Below are 25,260 nucleotides of genomic sequence, written 5' to 3'. Positions count from 1 at the left end.
AGCTAGAGGCAGCCAGAGTAATACCGGAAATATAACGAACCCGCCTTCAAAATAAAAGCGTGAAATTTGTCACGGGGGGGGGGGGGACAAACAAAGTATCGCTTCAAAGCCTCGTATTTGATGACACCCAAAAGCGATACGGATTTCATTTTGAAAGTTTTCACAGGAAGTCCTATTTTTTTTATACGAGCTTTCGTGACTCTGTAGCTTTCCGGCAATGTGTGAGGTAGTGATAAGGGTTGTACGTCAGTTTACCGGACAGCTGCAGACAGCAGGCGGGGCTTCAACGGAAGATCTGGCATTGATAATTCACATTGGAGCTGGATTACTCTAGTGCCAGTGCCCAAGGAGAGCACATCACCATGGGATCTAGTTTATTCGCTTTGTGGCTCACGTGGGGTAGGTTGACATTTATTTATTTATATGGACATACTTTTATTATGCGAAAAGAGTTTTCCGCTAGTCAAAAAGAGGGAAATTGTCTTGGCTTATCAGGGTCCTTATAATAAATCAGTGTGCTTAAGATACTCGAGTTCTTTGGCTGTTTGACAAAAATACTTGAAAAAAAATCACTGATGTTCTAATCACATTTGAATGTGCAAGGAGAGCGCAACATCATGGGATAATGTAGGCTATATTCTTACTATGGCTCACATCGTGGGGATGACACTTATTCCGCGTTGACATAGCGTTTCATTATTGTCATGTAAAATGGCAAAAACAGGAAGAAACTGAACTGCACTATTCAACAGAATCCCAATAATAAACAGATTCCCTAAATCTGAGAGCGTGAGCCTATTTGACTTCTTGAAGTCTGTTAAACAGATACAGTCTGCTAATCACATTGCATGTCCATTAGCCAGTGTTGACTCTACTGACAGTGTTTAATCTACTTTAAATATGAATAAACCCCTCTGCTTGTTGTGTGGCAGTGTCGCTGGTGCAGAGCTCCGGGATGCTCTCAGATGTGGAGCGCTATGATGTAGTGAGACCGCAGAGACTCCCGAGGAGAGACAAGAGGAGCCTGGAAAACCAGGTACATAACTTCATCACACTTATTCTAGACATCTGGTCGATTGTTTTGTTTTTATTTGATTTGATTTTTTTCTCTGGTCTAAACTCGGTGGAGCCATTTAGATAATAGGCAATTATTTACTATACAAATTGGACTAATTGTTACAATCAATAATCGATTATAGTTGACATATGACTAATGAAAAATCATTTCTACAGCGCTATCCTGATACGATACGGTATGAGTTGGCCATTGAAGGAAGAAACCACACAATTCATCTTGAAAAAAATAGGTAATATTAATTAGGAAATAATTTCTTTAAACAACATTTCAAATCCACTATATGGCACCATTGTATTTAAATTGATGAAACAAACATGTATAATAATAATTATGATAATAATAATAATAATAAAATAGGTTATAACTTTTTCTAAAATCTGTATTTTATAGGAATCTTATTGGGGGAGGTTACATTGAAACACATTATTCAGAAGACGGAAGACGGGTAACAAGATCGCCAAATGAAGTGAGATTTCATATTAAAACTCTCAAATCTTATTGCTGCCCATTAATTACTATTGCCATACTTTTAAATCTGGGCTTAAAAAATATATATTATTAGGCTATATTATTATTATAACTATTCTAATAAATGCATTTCCTCTAGGAGCACTGCTATTACCACGGTCATGTTGAAGGCATGAAGGACTCGTCAGTCAGTGTGGGAATTTGTTCAGGCATTAGGTAAGTCTGCAGGGATTTTTTAGAAGTTTGAAACTTCCTTTTTTGTAATTCTCCACTTTAATTATATCTAGCTTTGAGTTTCTTGCGTTTCTTTTCTTGTGAAATGTGTTAGGCCTACTTCATGCTATTTGGTAATTAGTTGAAGACTTTTTCAAGAAGCCCAGGAATGCAGCTTTTGATACTTGTACTTCATTATTTTAATTACTAGACGTTTTTTTTTTTTTTTTTTTTTTTTTACATTTAAACCAATAAATCTATGGCCTAAACATAGACCCCTACCCAGTCTGCTACCAGCCTATGATTTACACTGTGTTTATGCTGTTTCTAAGTTTTTATTTTTTTTTCATAAAAATAGCTGTACATGAAGCCTCTGTCCTCCCTGCTTGTTTCCTGTGTGTAGTGGCTTTGTGAGAGCCAGGCAGCAGGTTTACCTGATCGAGCCCCTGGGAGACAGTGAAGACGGTGAGCATGCGGTCTACAGACAGGAGCGGCTGCGGGTCAGCGGCAGGCCGGCCTGCGGCTCCTCCTCCAACACCTCCACCACCTTCACCCTGTACGACCAGGACCGAGGCCCCCGCCTCTCTGGCCTCTTCAAGTCCAGATCCTGGGTGGGTGCCACGGCTTTGGTTTGGTTTACTCAACTCATTCAGCTGGGAAAATTACTGAAACAACTTCAAGCTATTAAAAATGCATAGATAGAAATCTGAGGGGTAAGGGTGGGGGAATACATAAACACTAACATCTACAAAAAGGGCCTTAAATAAATAATAATCACTAAATGATGAAGACAATGAAAGAAATAGTGATGTATTAGATGTTTCACAAAAATGACCAAAGTAAAGTTACAGTCACAGTTTTCCTTTGTGCTCCTCTGTGTTTTTTGATTCACCTTTAATGTAGATATTGCCTTCAATAAGATATTAGATATTATTAAGATATTAGATAAGGTATTAAATCTGTATTTCTCTGTGTCCTTTCAGAAGAGTAAACCTATCGCAGCCAGCCCACAGCAGTTTGTGGAGTTGTTTGTGGTCGTGGACAATGCAGAAGTAAATATCTCAGCTTATTTAGTTATTGCACAACTTCCACCTCTCTTGTTAAGGGTTAATCTGATCATACATTTGTCTTTTCTTTTACTCAGTACAAACGTTATGGAAGCCAGACCAAATCCCGGATTCTTGGAGTTGTAAATCACGTTGACAAGGTGGATTTTCAATCAAGCCTAATGTTTTGTAAATTATTTGCCTGGCTGTGTGCCACCTGTGCTCTTAGCTAACAGCTCATTCCTAAACTCTCCTTCTCTGACTGAAGTTGTATCGACCTCTGAATATTCGCATCATGCTGGTGGGCTTGGAGATTTGGACGTACAGAGACTACATTGATGTTGACCTTAATTCGGAAACCACTCTGGACAATTTCCTCCTGTGGCGCCAGGTGGATCTTCTGAAGAGGGCAAAGCATGACAATGCCCAGTTCGTGACGTGAGTGTCGATCTTTGAATCTGCAGTGGTCTCTACAGAACACAGTCACATTTTGACCTAACATTACACTTCTGTCTTCAACAGCGGCATAGATTTTGATGGTGATACAGTTGGACTGGCAAACACGTTTGCTATGTGTACTGGAAATTCAGGTGGAATCAATCAGGTATAATTAACAACCTCTACTTTACACAGCTTAATTTTCCTGTTTTTTATATGATATCCTTGTTACAACTGGAATTCAAGGGAGTGTATTGGAATTCCATGATGCTTTCTTCTAACTTTGAAGTAATAGTTTTTCACTCCTCCTCCCAGGATCACCACAACAACCCTATCGGCCTTGCCTCCACCATTGCCCATGAGATGGGGCATAATTTCGGCTTGTCCCATGATTCCCCAAACTGCATGTGTGGTTCATCTTTCAGCAGTGGGAACTGTGTAATGGCAGATAAGCTCAGGTAGGGCATGTCACTGCAAATTAGACTAGATGTTTATAGATTTGACAAGGTGTATTTTAATATTTGTCTTGTACACTTGGAATTAACACATCCACACAGAGATTCATTCATTACACAGACAGTATTTAAGCTAAGTGACAGGCTGTTTGGGTCACATTGCAGGACAGGAAGTCAAACGTTCCCAGAGTTTTTCAGCGGCTGCAGTGAGGAGCAGCTTGCTGAATTCCTGGAGAGAGCTCGGCCCAGCTGCTTGCTGAAGCCCAGCTCTGTCAGGACCATCGACGTAGGCCCCCGCTGTGGCAACGCCTTTCTGGACCCTGGAGAAGAGTGTGACTGTGGCACCGTGGAGGTAAACCTCACAGAGGAGGCTAATGGAGCTGGTTGTAGCAGATTAGTCCCTCTTGAGACCTTGGAAGTTTAAATAAATCCTCTGGTCAGGGAAGATAGCATTTTGTCTGTCTGTTGGTGGTTCCATTTTTGCTGACTGGTTTCGTTTCATGTGTGCACAGTTGCAGAAAGTAGGAGGAAAGGTAGTAGTGATGCAAGACACCCCAAGCTGGAGTTTGGCTGCAAAGAGTTTTAATTAAATTAGATTTCTTATGGTGATATGAGCTCAGTCTCACATCTTATCAGGGACAGGCTTCTTGGCAGTGCCATCGCTTGTGTGGGTGTCCTGGGTTTGAATCTGATTTGAGTCTGTTACACGGCTGATTTTTCTTCACTGCTACTTCACCACTCCTCTGTTCAAGGAGTAATTGGATACACAGCTGAAAAGTCACAAAACCTTCCTGATAAATGTGGGTTTATGTCTTTTGTAGGAATGCAAGAACCAATGTTGTGATGCCTCGACCTGCCGCCTGACAGCAGGAGCCCAGTGTGCTCATGGGGAATGCTGTGACAAATGCCAGGTACTGTAGCTCCCGTCTCTCTCTGCTCCCCAGCACTCATTATCCTTTGCTTTAGCTATTAAACAGGCATTCTCAGACCTTTTCAGTAAGTAAAAATTAGCTCACACCACAGCACAAAATGCCTTGAAAACAGCACAGTGAACGTCTGTACACACTATAACTTTGTGGGCATTCCCCATCCATTTTCAGAAAATCCACAATTTGATACCACTCAAACTCTGTGGTAGAAATCGTCAGTCACTATCACTCACCATGGTGAATAATGTCCTGTGGGTCTTGAGGCAGGAAAGCTGTCACACCTGGAGCCATTTACATTTCACACCTTAGAGATATCTGCATTTAACATCTGGGAGACAGTTTTTACAGGGCTGATATCACTGAATGGTAAAGAAATCTCCGGTGATGTAAAATGACTCACTATTGGTCATCTTCTATTTGCTGTCTTTTCTTAAAATTGGCTTGATTGGTTGCACTTATACTATAAGTCTTCTAGCTTAACCAAAGCATGTATTAACAATGTTTTAATCAACTTGTTGACTAAGGAGGGTCTTATTAGAAAATAGGGTTTGGTTAAGGTTTCAAATGCAGCTGATCATCACACAAGTAATGCTGAAACCTCTGGAAATGTATATTGGTCTGTCTGTCTTGACCTATAAAATACTTCCATGGTCTTGACATTCATCCATCAATCCATCTATCCAGCTGTCCATCCACTACTCAAAACAATGAAAGCCAAGCATCTCTAATCCCAACCCATTATCCACCATTAGCAGCCATGACTACACAATATGGGTGGAAACGGACTGAGGTTTTTGTGAAGTTAATAGTAGTAAATTACTGCACATTCAAAGTGTGTGGTCATTATCGGCAAATAACAGTGCTGCAAAACCAAGAGCCGTTTATTACCGTTAATACCCGGTCAACATGAACTTCTGCGGAAGTCTGCTGAGCTGTTTTCTTCCAGATATCTCTCTTTTCATGCAGAACCTTGTGGCCCCTGCTGGAGAATTTAATCTTTCCCTGGGACCCAGCTTAATGAAAACCTACTCATAGTCTTGCTATGAGTGTTCCCACCAGAGGTCCTACCCCATAGTTAGAAAAAAAAAACCCTCTGGACTGTGTTAAACAAGCCAGTTGAAGTGTACTGTCAGTGGATGGAGTATGCAGTGCAGCACATACGCCAGGCATCCCAGCCAGTCATACAGACACACCCTGTTGTTGGGTGGGAACTGCTGGCATGAAAATAGCAACAGGAGAAGGTTAGGCTCACTTTAGAGGGCAGATGAGTGGTTTAAGCAACCAGGGCGAAACAGCAGCAGTGCAATAATAACAGGAAACAGAGGGTGATATCCTGGCATTCCCATGCAACTCACCACATCCTTCCTCAAATGACAGTTTCAAGGACTGGAAGAGGTGGTGCCAGTCATTAAAGACCATATAAATATACAAGAGAATTATATAAACTGTTTGACCAACATCTTCTTTCTCACTAAATCACCTGCATGCCACTGAACCCACAGATCAAACAGGCTGGGAGTGTGTGCAGGTCGTCTGCCAGTGACTGCGACCTGCCTGAGTATTGCACCGGAGTGTCAGAGAGTTGCCCAGAAGACAGCTTTGAGATGAACGGGAAACCCTGCTATGACCAGGGACAGGGCTTCTGCTACAATGGTCAATGTCCCACACATCAGCAGCACTGCTGGAGGCTGTTTGGACCAGGTATCTCGTTTGTTGGTTTGTCTGTTGTCTAACTCTATTGGTTTGAGGAGAGCTTCAAGGTCACATGGTGAAAATGGCTCTTCCAAGAAAGATTACCTAACTTACTGCACATTTCTATTGCATAAGGGAACACAGAGAATACAATGAACAACGCTCTCACAAACAGAAGTGTGTATTGAAATGTCAGTCATATGTCAAAAGATGATGACAACTCCAACATCCTGTGACGCTTTCTTGTGAATTTCTTCTGGTTTTAGGGGCCAAAGTCGGATCAGATGGTTGTTTTGACCTGAACAGAGGGGGCCAGGATGGAGCGCACTGTGGGAGGAACAAATATGGCTACACCCGCTGTACTCTGCAGTATGTTTCATCAAAATTTCAAAACCCACAAAGTGTCCCTGCAGTATCACTGGCACACAGTATGACACAATGCCATTTATTGTCCTGAAATGCAGTTTGCAAGGGCAGTAGAGAAAACACTGTGTGCATCATATACAGCTGAAGAGAAGTTAACATTTACAGTTATGAAGAGAATGATGAAATTATGTAATGGATATAAATATGCATGTTTTATGTTAGAAGCCATTATATTTGTCAAGTTTGTGCAATGTGACTAATATGGCCAGATTCTGAACTGTTCTTTAATTTAATTTCCCTCTGGTAGGAATCTTAAGTGTGGATCTATATTTTGCGATGGAGTGGGTGACTCCATCACAGGAAAGAAGGCAGTCTTCAACGTGCCCAGCAAGGGGAAATGCCTCGTGGCTGTGGATGACGATCGGACCAGAAACCTTGACATGGTCCCTACAGGAGCCAAATGTGGACCGAACAAGGTAGTATACTTTCAGCAGGGAGGAAATGGAGTTCATGAGCATTACGTAGAATTTTAAATTTTTGCTCCAAATCTTCTAAAGTGACATTCTTTTTGTGCGCAGGTTTGCTTAGACAACAAATGCGTGGATACATCGGTTTATGGAAAGAAGGAGGATTGTGCAAAGAAATGCAACAACAACGGGGTGAGTGAATTATTTCAGTGTTAAAATGAGTTAACTACTTTCAGTGTGACTCTTCTTGACCCAATTGCACTGACTCATCACTACACTCATTTTATTGTATTTAATCTTTAGGTGTGTAATCACAAGAAGGAGTGCCACTGTAATCCTGGCTGGGCTCCACCTTACTGTGATGTCCAGTATGCAGACTTGCCTCAAGGTACAGTACAGTACAGGACTCAGTGTCTCTGCTGACAGACGGAATCACAAGGAGGGAAATCTCATGAAATCACACATTCTCTGTCGATAAGTGTGGACGTAAACTACAACATTTGGATCAGATTTAGCTGCTAATGAGGCCCATGCAAATTCCCATATCGGTTTTATTTGAAGGTGAGCTCTCAGTGAGCAGTACAGAAAAAAGGAGGGCACTGAATCATGATCTAACCCTTCTTTGGTAAAGCTTACCGGAAAGCTTAAACAAAGAAACATGTGATTCACTGAGTGTGTGATGTTTCACCTTTTCCAGTACTGACTTTATCTTCTTTACCTGAAATAGCTTGAAAATGTAACTACTTTGGCTGGAATGGTAAATTTGGTGGCTAAATGGTTCCTCTTGCAGTATGCATCCCATCTGAGCTAATTCCTTACTGGACTATTTATCTTCTGGTAGTAGACTAGATGCCTTTAGTTTCTTCAACCTATAATAAGTTACAAAGCTGCATACAATATCTAAAATAATTTACAACAGTGCATATAAATTGCTCGTAGCAATAGAGTTTTTTTTTTTTTTACAAAGAGTGCAGTTGTAATTGTGCAATTGTGTAATTGTCAGTTACTTATCTATATCTTGTGTCTACAGGCCAGAGTGGGGTGATAGCTGGAGTCTGTGCAGCAGTGGCCATCCTCGTGGTGATCACTCTAGTGGTTGCTGGACTGATGTGCTGTAAAAAGAACAACAGGGAAAACTACACCTCTAAAAGGTATTTTGATGTGGATTCACACTGTTGTGTTTGATAGCGAGTGTACCAGCCATATATCAGTATGGGCTTCCACTTCCCAATTAAGTGAATTTTGTGTTCACAGGAAAGTCCATTCTGCTCCAGACAAGCTGAACCCGATGTTCCAGGAGCTAAGTGTTAAGGAAAAACCTCAGATCAGCCAGCCGACATTCATGGATTCAACAGCAACGCAAGACTGCACCCCTCTGTTTGTTACTGTCGTCCCAAGCAGACCCGCTCCACAGGTAAGCATGCAACAACAATAAAAAGTTTAGTAGCTATGGAAATCCATGTTAGAGGTCAGTAAGTTAACCATGTGTTGGTGGGTTACAGCTGAATTGCCTGAAGTATTTGAAAAATAGCATCTACACAGTCAGTGCAAAGTAAAAATTGTACACAATGCCTTTTTTTTTTCAGCCACCAACAAAATTGTCTTCAGTGTCTGCAACTTCTAACTCTGAGCCGGTAAGCTGTTTTTTTTTTTTTTTTTTTTTTTTTTTAATCTTGTTACATTATTTACTGCAGGCTGCAAACTGATGATGTGTATGTGATTGAAATGAAAAAGCAAACACAAACATCTTGACATTTTCTTTTTTCCTCACCACAGCCAAAACCGCTACCTCCATCGAAACCTTTGCCGCCTCTGAATAACAAGCAGGTGAGTCATGCTGGAGCCTAGAAGCAATGAAGGAAGTCATGACGGGTCTCCTTAGTCTCTTTGCAGATGATTAGTACACGTCAAGGATACAGTATAGGAGAGAACTAGCGGCTATATAACATTTTTATTGTTAAAGTTTGTTCAGAACCTCAGTTGCTGCCACCAGTCAGACATAAAAACCCAATAAAATCAAAAGCAACACAGTATCTCCCAAACCCCCCCCCCAAGAACGATAGGCACAGAAGTAGCGGCTACACATTGACTGATCAAATTAAAAACTGATCTTGTTTTGCTTTTCAGCATAAGGCAGCCAAACCAAATCCTCCTCCTGTACCTCCAGTGAAGCCCAGTCCTCCTGAAGTCGCCCGAATCAAGCCCTGTTCTCCTCCTGTGCCCCCAGTGAAGCCAAAGTTTCAGAGACTCACATGAAATTCTCCAAGGTACAATGGTTTTACCTTGTAGGAATGACAAAGTAGCATTTTTAGTCATACTGACATTTACTGTGTAGTTGTGTGTATAGAGAAGCCCATTTCAGAGACTGATCTGAATTGTTTTTTCTCATGTTCCAGCAGGCTTCGGGAAGAGGCATGATAAGGGGATCAGAACGATGATTCACAGGAGCCAAGGACTTTGGAAAGTTCACCCCTTGTATTAAAAGCCTAAGGATGCCTTGCGTGACCAAGGCTTAAGTAAACGTCGGAGAATGTCTTTGATGAAAGACCCACACTGGTGTGTCTTGGTTGTGCACCTCGCAGCTACTGTGGAAAAGTGGTTCGGGGGGGAAAAACTTGACGTTAACTGCTGCTGCAGTTGTCATGTGCTGTGTTTTCAATTATCCTTCCTGACAACTCCCTTTGAAATGAACATAACAGTCTTTGTTAAGTTGTCTCATTGCACTTTTATGAGGGTGAGCGAAACGGTGCTTCCGGTGTTTCATTTGAATATTTATATAATGTTTGTGCTAATTGTGTTCAAAGCCAGTCTGTGCCTTTTATGAAAATCTTTTATTTTTTTTGCATTACTTTACTCAGTACTTGAAAACTAATGAATGGTACATACAGTATGGGAGGCTTTGTTGAAATGTTTCTGCACTGTTCACATGACCTGTGTGTTGTTGTGGTCCATTGTTTGTTATTAGTTCAGGCAGGGGGGGTATGACCTTGGGAAGTGTCACAGCCTAGGGGCGCAAGCGCTTGTTTATACTGCACTGATATTTTTCTAGCACAACAGTCATGGGGTTCATGCGTCGGAAGATAATGACATGTATGTATAAGATATGTTGGAGTGCAGAGGATTTTTTAGAGCGTCCATTGAAAAAATTAGCCACGCAACAATGATTGGATTGCCGTCCAGTGGCATATTAGTGGTATATTTGATTGCTGATTAGTGGTATATTAGTTGGTGTCACTGTCAGATTTATGGTTTATAATATGTTAGATATGAGTGCTTGAATGTATAATCTATGTGACGGTGATTTGAATCCAAACTTGATGTATACTCATGAGTGTGCCTGCTGTTGCAACGAACAAAAAAGGCCGTCCTCAAGTGCACTTTATTGCAAAAGTATGATGAAATGCACATGTTGCATCAGCCGATTACACACTTTTTCTGTGTGAACCAAAACATGACAACAAAGAATTTCTTATCTGTTATGTTCTTCTCAGAAAGCTCCATTTAGGGTTTTTGCGTAACAAATTATGACTTTCTACCCATGAAAATGATTCTGAATTTTTCTCTGTAAGGTCTGACTCATTGTGTGTGCAGTAGCCTCCACTTCCATGATGACTGGTTGCATTTGAGGAAGTCGGATTCATGTTCATGACTCTTCCTCGAATCAAAGAACATGTTAGAGGCTTTTACTGAGGAGCATTCTATTGTCCTGCCCAGCAAAGAACGTCTAGATCAGTAAACAATCCATATTTATTGCTCTCTAGTGAGTGACTCAAGGAAATGGGCTGAGAAGCCAACAATGAGTCAGACTGCTGTTGTCAACCAGGCTCAGACTCCCAGAGTGAGCTCCCATCATCTGGGTTTGCAGCACAGGCTTCATTAACACTGGCTCATAAACGCTCATGTGATTTTTTATTAATGTAACACAGACCCGATGTTTTCATGGCTGTCGAAACAGGTAACGACCAAGTAGATTCCAAATGAGTTGTCTATGTCAAAACAATAAAAAGATTCGATCTGCGTCACATGTAGGCTTTACACTTGGAGGCCAAATCTGATTTTCTGATCGGAATCTGATAGCTTGGCATACCTGTCCACACACAGGTCTATATGTGTCACAGACCACAGAACTGTCTGCATTCATACAGGCGTATTGAGACAACATGCATGTACACTGAATAATTAGCTGGCCAGGTCATGATATTGATCATTACTGTCCAATAATTGTAAGAGTGATGTAAGTTTAGTCTTAGAAACTAAGGGATGAAGCCTGAACCTAAATCATCAACTGATCCTATTGAGCTTTTGACAATATATTTAGATAGATAGATAGATAGATAGATAGATAGATAGATAGATAGATAGAGAGATAGATAGATAGATTCTTTATTGTCCTCTTAGAGGAAATTTGTTTCCACAGCCTGTACACATACAAAAATTGAAAACAACATCCAGCAAATACAGAGAATACAGACAGATTTATTGACACTGTTTTACATATTTCAAAACCATGTTTACAAATTAGACGTGGACTCATAGTACCAATAAACTGGAAGAAAGTGGCATTGGCATGCATAAATTCTTGGGCTTTTTTTCTATGTCGAAGGTGAATATAGATTTGCTGTGAAAGGAAATACCTTGACGTTGCCCCTTCTTTTCTCTGTTAACACTAAAGACAAAAAATGGGACCTGACTAACCAGGGAAGAATGTTTGAGCCACTTTCACATCTAATCCCCACAAATATTTGATTCATCCTGTTTAGATAGCAGAGGGAAAACTCAGATGTCAGATGTAAATCCAGCCATAGATGGAAAAAAAAGAATCAGATTTGAACCAGCAGTGTAAATCAGTCCTCAGACAAGGGAGTTGTGCTTTGTGGAATGCAGGCCCCAAGCAGGGGGCTGTTTCTCACAGGGAGAGCTTGGCTGATTCACTCTGATTCACAAACCATCCAGCTATTAAAACAAGCAAGGTTTACCATAAGTGCGGCTTGTTTTACAGGATAGCTTTGTGTTCTGCACTTTGTTGTTCGCTCACAACAGTGGTTGAAAACACATTTCAGAGGAGATGATATCTGAAGATGACATTCCCGTTCAAACGGAAAGAATATTTACTTGAGCAAACAACTACTGGTATACTTTCCTGCTTCACATTCTAGTTTCGACATGAGCCACAATGAAACCGCCAGACTTTCCAACAACATTCACTGCCTTGTAAAACCAAGAGAGATCCAGACTGTGGTCTCTTACAACTGGTTTAAATTTAACTTCTTTTGGCATGTAAGGGTTCATGTTCCAAGGTTTCTGCCCATCTTATAGTCAGTTCCAACTAATGCTGAATTTAAAAAGATGTGAATATACCCCAGTTACTGATCTAATGGGGGTACAAATACACATCAGAGTTGTGTGGTCTGCAGAATTGCATATAATCAGCCTCTTGTCCTCTGTGCTTTTCCTGGATATATGATGTCAAATCATTGATGGGAACTAGTTTTTGGCTTTGGTGCTTTGGTCCAGTGGAGAGAAAGTGGGGACATGTGCCAAAGATTGAGGCAGATTCAGACCCATGTCACAAGTACATGGTATGTGGTTTAGCCCACTGAGCCAGCAGGATTCCCCTGATTCCCCTGCTCACTTCTGAGAGTTTCAGAGGCCACTAATCACACCGCAGGGCTTTTAATCTGAAAATCTCTGAGATGAACATAAGTGACCTGGCATGACTTTCATGCTTGTAACACTCCCGACTTAAATCATTTCCTGACACCTGTGGTAAAACAGACGGTCATACAGCTGGTTGAAAGTGAGTCCTCAACGGAACCAACAAAATAAAATGGGTCATGGGAAGGAAGAGAGAAGTGCACAGACTAATATAATATGCCGAGCTCTATGACTCATAATTAATCACTCAGTCTGAAGGCTGCCTTGTTCTGCTTTTAAAGTCATTTGGGCAAATAGTTGACCCATATTATCTTGATTGTTTCTAGCTTTTCCTTTTCCATATTGAATACAAACTGCAATCTATACTTTCTTAAACTGTAACTCTTAAACTGTGAATCAGTGTAAATATTTTTTGCCAGGTTTTCTATTGTGCCACCCTATGACTTAAGTACCTAGCGTTGCACAGATTTGACTGGAGATCGTCTTTTCTAAGATTCAGATTGTAATCACGGCATTTCCTATTTGACAACACTAAGTGACAAAGTGGTGCAATTTAAAATTCCCCTGGTTGGTATGTGCTTCCAAACTGAGGGCAAAACCAGAGACAGCAGAATCATGCCAAAGTCATATTTTATTTTAATACCAGGCAGACATTTGATCTCTCTACAATGCAATTTCTAAAAATTAAACATTCATAGACAGGTTCAAACCATCAGATGGAAACAAATACTTAAATGGAAAGAAAACTGACATAGCATGTTACTTAAATACAAAAAAATATTTTTTCCATTGCACTTGAACTTCATAAATACACCTCAGAGGGTAGATTTCTTTCTGGCCCAAAGTAACCACTTATGCTTGTTACAGACACAATTTACACTAAACAGTGTAACTGCAGTACATTCAATCATTTGCCATCCTGGATTTCCTGGAAGCATCTCAGTACTAAGATCCATTCATTTCATTGTAAAACAATGGACAACGATGATAATTGTGCCAAGATGTTTTATGGAAACCAGGCCTTGGCAAACTTCCATATACAAGCCATCCAGTGAAATAGAATGTGCACATAAATGAGGAACCAACAAAACCCATTGTGTCAGCATGACATTTAAAAAGATGTACATTATGGACACTGTATAAACAGATCGGCCAGCCACTTTCGTCATGTATCATGACAAAGGCTTCTGCCTATGATATATAACACTTTGCTTTAAAAAGACAAATCAAAATAACATTTACATATAATCTAAACCCTCAGGATCCACATGTATAGTAAAATATATCAACTTGAATATGAATGACAATAACAGTTTTTGTCTTGTTCACGATTGTAAATGCTGCGACCATTTGGCAGCCTGATAGATGGGATTCTAGCAGGATTTCATCCGGAACGTCGCGTTTCTTTACAGAAAGGATACATGGGAGTATCAAAGTGCTGTTTGCTTGATTGTAATTTCCTTTCCCCCACCCCCCAACGCTTCCTGTGTTTTCCCTGTGTCACATCACAAGCCATGAGGCTGAACTACTTCCCCATGTGCCTGCGTAATACTCTCCCATCTGTCAAATACACCTCTTTGCCCTAAACCCCAAAATCTGGTGCTACAGTTTGCTTGATTTTGCAATAACAGTAAAAATGAATAATATCATCAGTTACATGAATTATGATGAACATTGTGTGTGTGTGGCAAAGGAAAAATATGTGATGTCCACACGCTTGCTTAAACAATTTATGCAACACATGTTCAGTGTTTGATATTTTCCATATAAAACAATAATATTCATTGATCAAACTTTCCACCATATGAGACAATGGGAGTGGATGGACACCACTGAGCATGTGTGCCTTCTGCCTTTTTTTTTTAAAGAGGCTCAGGAGAGCCATTTTAAAGTGAATATCCCAAGTCCACGTACAAATGTACAACGTTAACGCCACTCCATTTTGTTAACAGCATTCAGTCCTTAGTGTTACTTGGAGTGCAGGCAGGGATGAGCTGGATGGCGCATTTGTTAACAGGACTTACGCATTCCGCTTTTTTAGTTTTGTGGATAAAGTTTCATATTTCGTCCAGCTCCAGTCTTGGTCCTAAAAAGAACAGGAAAACCATGTTACTGTTATAGTTGACATAACAAAGAAGGTGCTGAGAATCACTGAACCAGTACCAAACAAAAATACAGTAAAAAAATACAGTAAAATTTGTTTAGAAATGCTTGACTACTTGATATCTGTATGACTTGACTTGACTCGCTGTGCTTTTGAGCAGCCACACAACAATAGAGGCATGACTTTGTCTAACTTTTCCAAGACTGTTTTTTGTTTAAAAATACTAAAAAAATTTTAGCGACAATTTTTTTAAGGTCTAGCAGGACACAGTTCTTCCATCCTACTTGGTCCACTGTGATTAGAAACACCTTGATAGCATTGGCATACTACTTTAATTCAGAGTTGGAGAGAAGAGTTTTATTTTTTCTAATAGAGAACCCAACTCACAATTCAAGATTCAAATGTTATTGCTAATTTGAGGACCGTTTGTTTGCAATAATGAGCTTACATTAAAAATCCAGAACAAGTTAAACAGACATTAAAAGCGCTCAGCCTACCACTATGCTTTTGGCCTGATCATCAGCTGCTTCCTGCATCAGGCTGGTCAGCTGACTGAGGTACTTCTGGTTCTCCTGGAGCAGGCGTGGGGCAGCATCACTGGAGGGGAACAAACAAACACACTGAGTCTACTAGCCATGGGGGATTTACCTACACATCTCAGTCTACCAATACACAAAAATCACATTTAAATTTTGTATTTTATATATGTATTTATATATTTAATCACCTACAGAGCATTTCCAAGGGGGAGAAAACACATTGACCTACAATATTTACACGTGCCAGTAGTGCAGCCATATGATTTCCCTAAAGGTACTGTACATGTCTGTAGCAGATTCCCAATCCAGTATATAATAAGTAACAGCAAACAAGTCCCACACTTTTTTGTTAGGTTTATGAAAAATAGCACAAGGTAATGATATATCAATTCCTTGCGTGTTCTTGTTCTATCAAGGTACTTAAAGTCATAAATATTATATTGTTTAAAATGTCAGCATGTGGAGCTTAATTGCTGTTGCCGAGGACACTGGAAATCAGTGTCGTGTGGTGCTTCTGCTTGCTTCTCATTAGATCTGTTTTAAATATATATGCATTTGTTGAATCCAAATCATTGCATGAATGAATCCATCAGTCAGTCGATGTAGTACCTGTCATTTGGCCCAGGCAGGGAGGTGAGAGGGTGAGGGGAGCTGACAGGTTGGGCCGACTGCGACCACTGAGAAACCTGCAGCGGATTGGACGACTCCGGACTGGCTGCTATCGAGTTCCGCGAAGAGTTCTGAGCCTGGCAGAGAGAGAGATTACATTGGTACATGCAACAACTATAAACAAACTGTCCTTCTCCTAAAAAGTAGCACAGGCAGCATGCCCTCCTCGTCTATTTTCTGGTTATTTAGACTGGGTAGGTCAGAGGGAGATAACACACAGAGGGCTCACAGGACAGAGCGTACTACAGCTGGGGAGCAAATGCTGTCCCACAGGATAGACAGATAGGTAGAGAGGCAGCCACCATATGGACAATGCTGCACAGTCTCATTCACTGACGATAATTTAATTATTTAAACACAAAGCACACACAGAGTGCTCTGTGGCCCAGCGTCACTAAAGTACAGACCATAACAAGTGTCATTCATGAGCTTCGATGCACATCAACCCACCCACCTTCAACTGCATACAAAGTATCTCGATAAGAAACAGCCCAGAGCCACTTACACAGGCTATCTTCAGTAAATGCCAGAACTCTCTCTGTCTCTTAATCTGCATCTGCATCACTGTGTTGTCAGCATCCTTGATGTTCTCCAGGGTTTTCTCGATTCGTGGAAACAGGTCAATGATCTTCTGTTTGCTGAGCAGGATCTTACTGTCGGGGAGAGAAAAGAGAAGGAAGACTCAGCAAATGGGGCAGAGAGACCTAACAGGCAAGCCATTATGATTTTAATGGACCACTACAACAGCGGATCAAAATGAACAAATACAGTTTTGTCTGGAGGCCTCGGCTCATTAAAACATATTAGTATTGTGGCTGTGTTGGGGCCCAAAAGAAACTGGCCCGCATCCAATTTTGGGTTGTGACCCACAGGTAAAGAAACACTGCGGTACATCGGTACCAGTTGTACACTGCAGTACAGCTCTTACCTGAGGTGGGTGTACAGATCTTTGAGAACCTTGTCCTGGTTCTGGACGGTCTGAATGATGGCCTTGACCATCTCAGAACTGTCGCTGCTCACATCTGGCTCAGGTGCTGAAATAAATTGTACAAACCACAGAACACAGATTCCAATGAGTTAACAAACCAATTAATTTTGATTACCAGGTGAATTTGATTTTCACACTGGCAGTACCGAGATAAAAAGTAGGCCATCATATTAAGTGGTTTCAAGTAAACCTAAAATGTCACTTACTTTTGCATTTCATCTTAAGTTGCTTGTAGAGGTCAATAGCCTTTTCTTCTCTGCAATAACAACATTAATTTAATAATCAGACATAAATAATCAAAAATCTGCATTCACCATTATGCATTGCATGCTTACATCACTAAGTGAAACCAACACAGGAACAACTGCAGGCTTTAGCTATAGCGAGCATAACGTAGTAAATATCTTTTATCTTAGTTCTTTCAGGAACACCAAAATGTAGGAGATATGAAGAAAGATGATACAGTGAAGAGAGATGACTATGAGTGTTGATAAATATGACATAGTGTAGAGTATGGAGGGAGAGGGGCAGCTCATCATCCCGGACTCCCATTAACACTCACAGCTGCTCCATCTTGTCTCCTTGGCGACGGGCATACGGACTCCTCTGAAGTTCCACTATCTCCGAGTGCAGTGCCATGATCTCCTCATCCAGATGGCTCACCTCTGCCACCTACAGTACAAACTAGGAATCACTCAAGGACCGTCACACACTACTCAGTCTAATGATGTTCAAGTCATGCTGGTACAAGTAACAAAATAACAGGAAGTAATGGGCGAAAACGGAAACAGGAATCTTATAAGAAAGGAATGAGTTGTGTATGTAAAAAAACCCTGAAATTAATAAATGAACAAATAAACAAACAAGCTAAATAAACAAGACAAAAAAAATCACATCCCTCCAGGTAGAGGTAAAACCTGCTCAAACACAAGGTTTCAGCAGACAAATAGCCTTTGGCTTGAAAATCTGATGAGAAGACAAAGTGAACAGAAGCTAAATGTGTGGCCTTCACTTATATTTACTGTACACCAGAATCTGTCCTTCAGTAAGGGCGCATTTTGATGACAAGCAAGCTATTCAGTCACACCATGCCATGAGTTATTGTACAGAGACACAGTATAAGAAAGGGCACTGAAATGTTCCATCTTGAAAACATTCAGTACCTGTGCAAAAGCAGCAGCTCTTTCCTCGTTCTCCTGCCAGGCTTTCAGCATCTTTTCAGAGGCTTTGGAGAAGCATAGACAAATCATAAAAACAAGCAACATCTTACTCACTGCTATAATAAAATACATATCCTACTGTACGTACCTCATTGTCACCATTACTGAATAAATAACATTAATATATAATGCTCTCCATCAAAGGTAAATCTCAAAGTAGAAGAAGAGCAAATCAAAACCAACACTCACATATGCCATAGTGCATCTGATCACTATACTTTTCCAGGTCGTACTGGATGCTGCTCTTGAAGAAGTCCAGTTTGGCTTTCAGCTGCTGGGAGAAGCCAAACATGCTGTTCTTATACCTGGTCAGGTTGGTGTTGTAGCGCAGGAGACTCAGCCTAGAGTGAAGGGGAAGGAGACAACAAAAGTTAGGATGTGTTCTCCAAGCCAGGATGGCCCAAAGGGACAGGAGTCAATCTGATGGTTCTGGATTATGAGGCAGATTCGTGCAAATACCCCACATGGATCAGATCAGAAATGCAAACGATAACAAAAACATCATCGTTATTTAGAGATTTCACTTGGAATGGGCATGGTTAGATTACTTTGGCCTGGCTGAGGGACATGTAAAGGCAGTCGCTGGTAAATCTGTCATGCGACTCACATGGCAGCCCTCTGGCCCTGGAAGAGCCTGCTGTAGTCGTCCTTCAGGCCACAGATGTAGCTCACTGCTTCACCCCACACCTTCTTCAGCACAACCAGGGGCAGCTGGGTCTTCGCCTCTTGCACTGCAGTGTTGGAAAGAGACCCATGATAGCTGTACTAGATGGTATTAAAACACAGCGAAGAGGGGCAACATTGGCCTATGCAGTTATGTTTTGTTCTTGTGCACTTAATTTAAATACGTTCTTTAGTCCAGCTTGCTTCATTTCACAAAATCTAAAATCTCAAAATACTGAGCACCAGACATGGCTTTCAAAGTAAACTTGTAACGTAACACTCACCAATAGTGTTGACTTTGTCAGGCAGCTGTCTCGCACTGAAGGGGCCAGAGTACTTGGTGAGGCTCTTGTCAAACAGGTAGACAATATAGCTGTCCCAACCTCTCTACACAAGAGAAAAGAAAAGTACCACTTAAATAAAGAGCAAAGACACTGCCTGCCATTCTAATGAGCATTACTGAGATATACTGCAATTCAAAGTCCCAGAACACACATACAGTAAGTGATTGTGACTTCGGTATGAATCATGATACCTGAAGATACAGCTTCTGTGCAATTTTAGTTTTTCAGCAATCGAGACAAGTCTTTTGCATACCTATTCTTATCTTTGTGCAGGTGCCAATGGGAGAAGGTTTTAACACCACACTGGGATTTGGCAGTTGGAATATAGCCCAATTCTATTTTTCTCCAATGTGCAACTTGATTTGTGGGCCAGGTGTTCTACACAACACCAAAGACCTTTTAAGGAGTTTAGAAGGAAATTACAGTAGTCAATACTGTGTTTTTTTTTCATTGATTGTGCCAGTCAGCAGTTGCATTTCAGAATGTCAGATGTCACGATGAGGCAGCAGAAAATTGCACAGGAGTTAACAGTGTAATCTAAGCTGCTTTTTTGTGAGAGCGCTACATAAAAATCAATTCCTTACCACCCCGTCCAGGACACACTGTGCAGCGGGCTTCCTGGGGTCCAGCGACACCCCGGTCTCCTGCAGCAGCTCCTGGTTGACCACTTCTATCTTGGTCTCAGCCTCAATGCGCTTCTGCAGACTGTGGAGACTCTCCTCCGGGTCCAACTGGAAAGAGTGGACCTGAGCTGTGGTCATGTTCAGGATATGGACCACCTGATGAGGAGGAGAAAAGCTATCAGACAGTATAGGTGACACACTATCCAGTAAATGTATTGAAATGCTTTGTTTATTGAATGCCACGACCCCTTCAGATAAGATCAGATATAAGAGATGATTTGTAGTGTCAGACAGAGGCCATCCATGTCAACACCTATTGCTGGCTAAATGCAACATCACCTGTAATGAATGTATAAAAATGTTGCATATAACATGATACGTGAATATTCATTTAGTAATCATCAACATTTTCTCAATGTTTTAGAAGTTAAGGCCAGCAATGTTGTTGCAACAACAAAAGAGAGAGAAATATATGTCTCTGGTCCTGATACAAATGTTAACTGCTGGCCTACATACAGCTGGCTCAAGAGCATCGACCAAAGCCCTACATCTTAAGGTAAAACCCCTGGAAAAAGGGTCCTGCTGGATGGTGACTAACCTTCATACTCAATATCTGCTCCAGCACTTCAAAGCACTGGGGCTTCTTGCTGTCAGGGTTGACTCTGCCTCCTCTCTGGACAGGATCCCACTTCAGCATCAGCTGCAGCAATGCTTCCATTGGCTCCAAGAGTGTCCTATATATTAGTAATTCAAATACATGTTCAAGAAGAGACATTGGCACCAACCACCATCCAAATGCTACTACAGACTGGTAAATATGGGTCTATTCCACCCGTTATTTGAATAAGTAAAAAACACTTTTCAAAGCTTGCTTTTTTGAAGCCACATGCTGCTGTGGCCAGTGGACAAACACTTAATTTGAAGTGACATATTTTGTTGCCAGATCTTACTTTGGGACAGAGGAATTTTAGCTGTTGGGGGTCCTAACCTGCTGAGATTGTTGGGGTAGGGGAGATGTGTGGAGAACTTGACTTCTCCATTCAGCTCCTCTACAGCCATGATGTCTTTTGGACCTTTATTCCGCACTTTGCTGGCCCTGTGGACGAGGAGAAACGGGACAACAGATTACATCTCAAACTGATTTCATTACAATGCTTTGAAATTCTTCTTATAAAAAAAAAAAATCAAAGCATTAAACAGTTTGATAAAGAATTACACTTTGAAATGTCAAAGTTTGGTCTGTTATTGTACTTCAAGGGGCATTTGCCAAAATATGTTTCTGCTCAATGTTTAGCTGTTCCAAGCAAACATTTTGAAGCTGAATAGCAGCTGATATGACGGCCTGCACCAACATTGGAAACTTGCGTAAACATAGTTCCAAAAGGAAACAGTTTCCAAAGCTGTGTTGATATTTTTACTGTGCCATATCATATTGTGAAAAATCTGTGCTCATTTGGTTTGATGTTGACCTTGGCCACCGTCTGCACATTGGCATCCGTCAAATGATTGCTGGGTTTCCATAAACATCACCAAATAGGCTAACAAACCATTTTTCATTGTAGCCAGGTAATTTAACCAACTATTATATTTAACATTACTTTTTCATGATACATTTGATCCATATACTCAAGTATGTTATTGACAGTAATATTCCTAAAATTGCAAATCATCTTTATACGTAATATTGCTTAGCTTAACTGTCTCAAAATATATCCTGTGCGCTATCGCTTTTAATAGTTTTCACTTATATCTAGGATCCACTTATTCATAAACTAAGTTCACAAAATATTAGAAACAGCTGCTCTTTAGCTATAGACTAACAAGGTGAAACCAGGTGAAAGCTATGTCCCCTTATTGATTTTTTTTCCAGCTAACTGTAGTGTCAAAAATACTTCCACCTATCCACCAACTGACAACTGTCTGGTGAAATGAATCACTTGGATACAGAAAATTTAACTGCCACAGTATTCCACTTATCTCATCAACCTACCACTGCACAGGTTGCAGGTTGTGCAGGAAGGGCCGGAAACCACAACTGCATTCAAATATCATGGTGCCAAAACTCCAGTAGTCCACAGTAACAGTGTATGGCTTATTCTCAAATAGCTCAGGTGCCTGGAGAAGACAAGTGGTGCATTAGAAACAACTATCGATCTAGGCAGGAAACTTAACCAACAATTATATCTAACAGTACATTAATGATACAGCTGATCAATGTCATCAACTATGTTATCCTCAGTGATCCCCATGATAAATGCAAGTGATAATACTATTCGTCATGGTCTCAAAATGTTGCTTCTGTATCATGGCCCATAGAGGTTTTCACTCTAGTATCTAGGATCCATATGTGAGCCAAGAAAGCACAAACATACCAAGTGTGCAAAACATTAGCAACACCTGCTCTTTAGTTATAGACCAACAAGGTGAATCCAGGTGAAAGCTTTGCTCCCTTATCAATTTTTCCAATTAATTCCCCTTCACTTGTGAAGGGGAGCTGTAGATGAAGGCAGGAGGCAAGTTAAAGAAGGATTTTTATACAATCCAATATTAGGAAATAGTTCCTAATACGTTGTACACTCTATATTGAAATGGTGAGAATGGTGAGTGTTTGCTTAAGTACTTACCAGGTACTGGAGAGTGCCAACAAAGGAGGTACAAAGACTGCCTTGGTCCAGGTCTTTAGCATAGCCCAAGTCAATGATTTTGTGAACCAGCTGTAGAAAGACATGTAAATGTAAGAACATTTTCTTCACAATGTACAACACTTAAGAGAAGAACAGAACAGGCACACAAACAAAAGAAGCAAATGTCACTTTTACCTTTCCACTGACATCTTGTAGCACTATGTTCTCTGGTTTAAGGTCTCTGTGTATGATCTTGTTTTCATGCAAATACTGGATGCCAGATCCTAGAACACAAAACAATTGTATGGTTTGTATGATATGGCACTAAGGAGAACAGTCCATGAATTAACAAGTTGCATATAGTAAAACGCTGTGCATACCAACATCATTGAGTAGTGAAAGCACTTCACTCTCTTTCAACCCACAACAGTTTTCAGGTTTGCTCAGCATCTATAAGACAAACAAGTGCAATGGTATCACATCCACAGTATAACATTTATATTACATGAAAACAGTGACAAGGCTTTCCTGATCTCTGAAATGGACTGATGTGTTGCACCCCCACTGTTTTATTGAGAAATCCACTTTATTGTACACACGTGGGATTCACCTACTTAATATAACATGCTATGGTGTGGATATCATGTATGATGTATGTGATGAAATGTGATCCTCTGCACATGCCTCACCTTCCTTAGGTCTCCCCTGGAGCAGTACTCCATGGCCAGCAGTGGAAGATCATTTAAGGCTATGTGCATCATTTCCTCTGGCACGTCTCTGGCTGTCACAACATTGATATGGTTCAACCTGCGTGAGAAAGAAGGAGTCATAACCAAGGTACTTTTTAGTATTACTCATGCAGACTTTGCACTGCTACAATGTCTGAACAACCTTGTGTCAGATCTGGCACATGTCACATTTCAGCCAGATTAATGTCTGCAATTTCCCAGTGGGAATGATGTAACACATTTTCCTATCTCTTCTCACTGTACCTGTCACTGAAATCTTAAAGTTCTTGAGGAGGATGGGCTGTCTACTCTCCTTAAAAAGGGCTAATTCTTGAGGATATGTTGATGATTGACTGGTTTATAGATTGTACTGTGTTGGGTTGTTGTGATTATGATGCCACATGATGTGTCTTTATAATGCCTTTAAATCAAAATAGGAATTAACTGTCTCCATATGAAAAACAAAACTAGTAAAGCAAAACAAATCTCCAGACATATACAGTAGGTTACATTATATAAATACATTAAACTGGCTTGCGGAATTACAGTCAGCCATCTCAACAAGCAAAGATGGTAAATAGTACAAACTTTCTCATGATCTGGATCTCTCGGCTCCATCTGTCCTTATTTCTTGGTGTCAACTCTAGACGGCACATTTTCACGGCTAGTTTTTCATTTGTTTCCTAAAAATGACAACAAAGTCCCCATAAGTGAGATAACATAACCATAACATAGACGGTTTAACACATACATGCTGTAGTTTATTTCACCAGCAAATAATTTTTGATGAGAAGGTCTTTGCTGTATTTCTTCCTCAGCTGATGGAGTAGGGATGCAGTTATTTTATAGGTTAATTTGGATGGTGTCCCCTTCTAGTACACTATATAAAGTGGGTGACATTCTTGCATGTCACCCACCCATGACAAGAGTTGAACATTGAACTTACATGATGTTGGTATAGGTAAACATGGGCAAAGCCGCCCATACCCAGCCTTTCTTTCAACTCCCAGTCTCCGCAGTTTTGGTTTTGTCTGAAGGGAGGCTTCTCCATTGTAATTGCAAGCTGTAACAAAGTGCCAAACAAGTGTCATGACAGCAACATAAAAGCCACAGAGCAATTATCCTAGCAAGGAAAACTGCACATGGGGCATTCTTTCTTTAGCACATTTGCGGTGGGAACCTGAACGTCTACATAAGGGTATTTAATCACTAGCAAAATAAAGCAATAAAATCCCACAGACTATATTCTGGATCAGCCAGCCAGTTGACGTTAGATTACATTCAATGTTTGCAAAATAACGTTGTTAGCTTGACGTTTTGTGGCGATGTGTTAGTGGTCTGTCTCTTCCAACGACTGATTACTTAGAGTAAAGGTAGCAGGTGTCAAGAACACAAGTAAACGGCGGATCATTAGTTAAGATTATTTGTCTGAAATGTTGGCTACGTTGGCTAACGAGCAGTTAGCATCAGCGTAAACAGCGTTTAGTAACCCAACAGCAACCTTATACGTTCCAGCAAATAGACGGAGCCACCTAGTAGCTAGCTTCCTAGCATTAGGAAACAAACGTCTCGACAATAACGTTACGTTTCGATAAAAATCTTCGTGTTGAAGTACAATTAAAACGCGTCGCGAAACTTACTCTGACTTTCTACGAAAATGTCATCAGCCGTTTCCGCGAGAAAATTATGATTACGTTGTTTTCAGCTCAATGCAGCAGTATGAGAATGTGTACTTTCCTAGTAGTGACGTCACCAGAAACCCCGGCTGTATTTTTTTTGATAATGAAACGGGGGCATGTTCAATAACACAAAACCTCCTGGGTTCAGCCTATACTAAAATCTTATAGCCACTGTACCATTGTCTTCATCCAATAAATAAAAGAATAAATAATAAATAATAAAAGTAATAAAAGAACTAAACGAATAAACAAACGGGCAAATAAGTAAATAC

At 40.6% G+C, this 25,260-nt stretch overlaps 2 protein-coding genes across 2 annotated transcripts; one reads left to right on the top strand and one right to left on the bottom strand.

Moving 5' to 3' along the window:
* Positions 1-325: 325 nt before the first annotated feature.
* On the top strand, positions 326-11,171 carry LOC139638000 (zinc metalloproteinase-disintegrin-like atrase-A). The gene is made up of 24 exons (XM_071512011.1): positions 326-399; positions 933-1,036; positions 1,234-1,307; positions 1,469-1,544; positions 1,686-1,762; positions 2,163-2,370; positions 2,743-2,811; positions 2,904-2,966; positions 3,074-3,243; positions 3,328-3,409; positions 3,559-3,701; positions 3,864-4,050; positions 4,520-4,609; positions 6,130-6,328; positions 6,586-6,688; positions 6,993-7,161; positions 7,264-7,344; positions 7,456-7,540; positions 8,183-8,303; positions 8,407-8,566; positions 8,739-8,786; positions 8,929-8,979; positions 9,280-9,419; positions 9,549-11,171. The coding sequence occupies exons 1-23, from the start codon at positions 363-365 to the stop codon at positions 9,406-9,408; spliced, it is 2,526 nt and encodes an 841-aa protein (XP_071368112.1). The 5' UTR covers positions 326-362; the 3' UTR covers positions 9,409-9,419; positions 9,549-11,171.
* A 2,259-nt stretch (positions 11,172-13,430) lies between these two features.
* LOC139637978 (inhibitor of nuclear factor kappa-B kinase subunit alpha-like) lies at positions 13,431-25,057 on the bottom strand. The gene is made up of 22 exons (XM_071511985.1): positions 24,950-25,057; positions 24,256-24,372; positions 23,898-23,992; positions 23,271-23,388; positions 22,962-23,031; positions 22,777-22,865; positions 22,582-22,671; positions 21,948-22,072; positions 20,946-21,053; positions 20,556-20,691; positions 19,919-20,113; positions 19,275-19,377; positions 18,935-19,058; positions 18,517-18,668; positions 18,271-18,332; positions 17,670-17,779; positions 17,314-17,363; positions 17,048-17,153; positions 16,625-16,772; positions 16,060-16,196; positions 15,409-15,508; positions 13,431-14,893 (listed from the first exon to the last, which is right to left on the bottom strand). The coding sequence occupies exons 2-22, from the start codon at positions 24,358-24,360 to the stop codon at positions 14,828-14,830; spliced, it is 2,289 nt and encodes a 762-aa protein (XP_071368086.1). The 5' UTR covers positions 24,361-24,372; positions 24,950-25,057; the 3' UTR covers positions 13,431-14,827.
* Between the last annotated feature and the right edge of the window lie 203 nt (positions 25,058-25,260).

The sequence above is a fragment of the Centroberyx affinis genome, unplaced genomic scaffold (assembly GCF_046629955.1).
Source record: "Centroberyx affinis isolate AG114_WGS23_722 - 3 ecotype Tasmania unplaced genomic scaffold, CSIRO-AGI_Caff_v1 ptg006025l_1, whole genome shotgun sequence".
NCBI classification, from domain to species: Eukaryota; Metazoa; Chordata; class Actinopteri; order Beryciformes; family Berycidae; genus Centroberyx; species Centroberyx affinis.
Note: the sequence above shows the minus strand (reverse complement) of the source record. Positions and strands in the feature narration are given on the sequence as shown.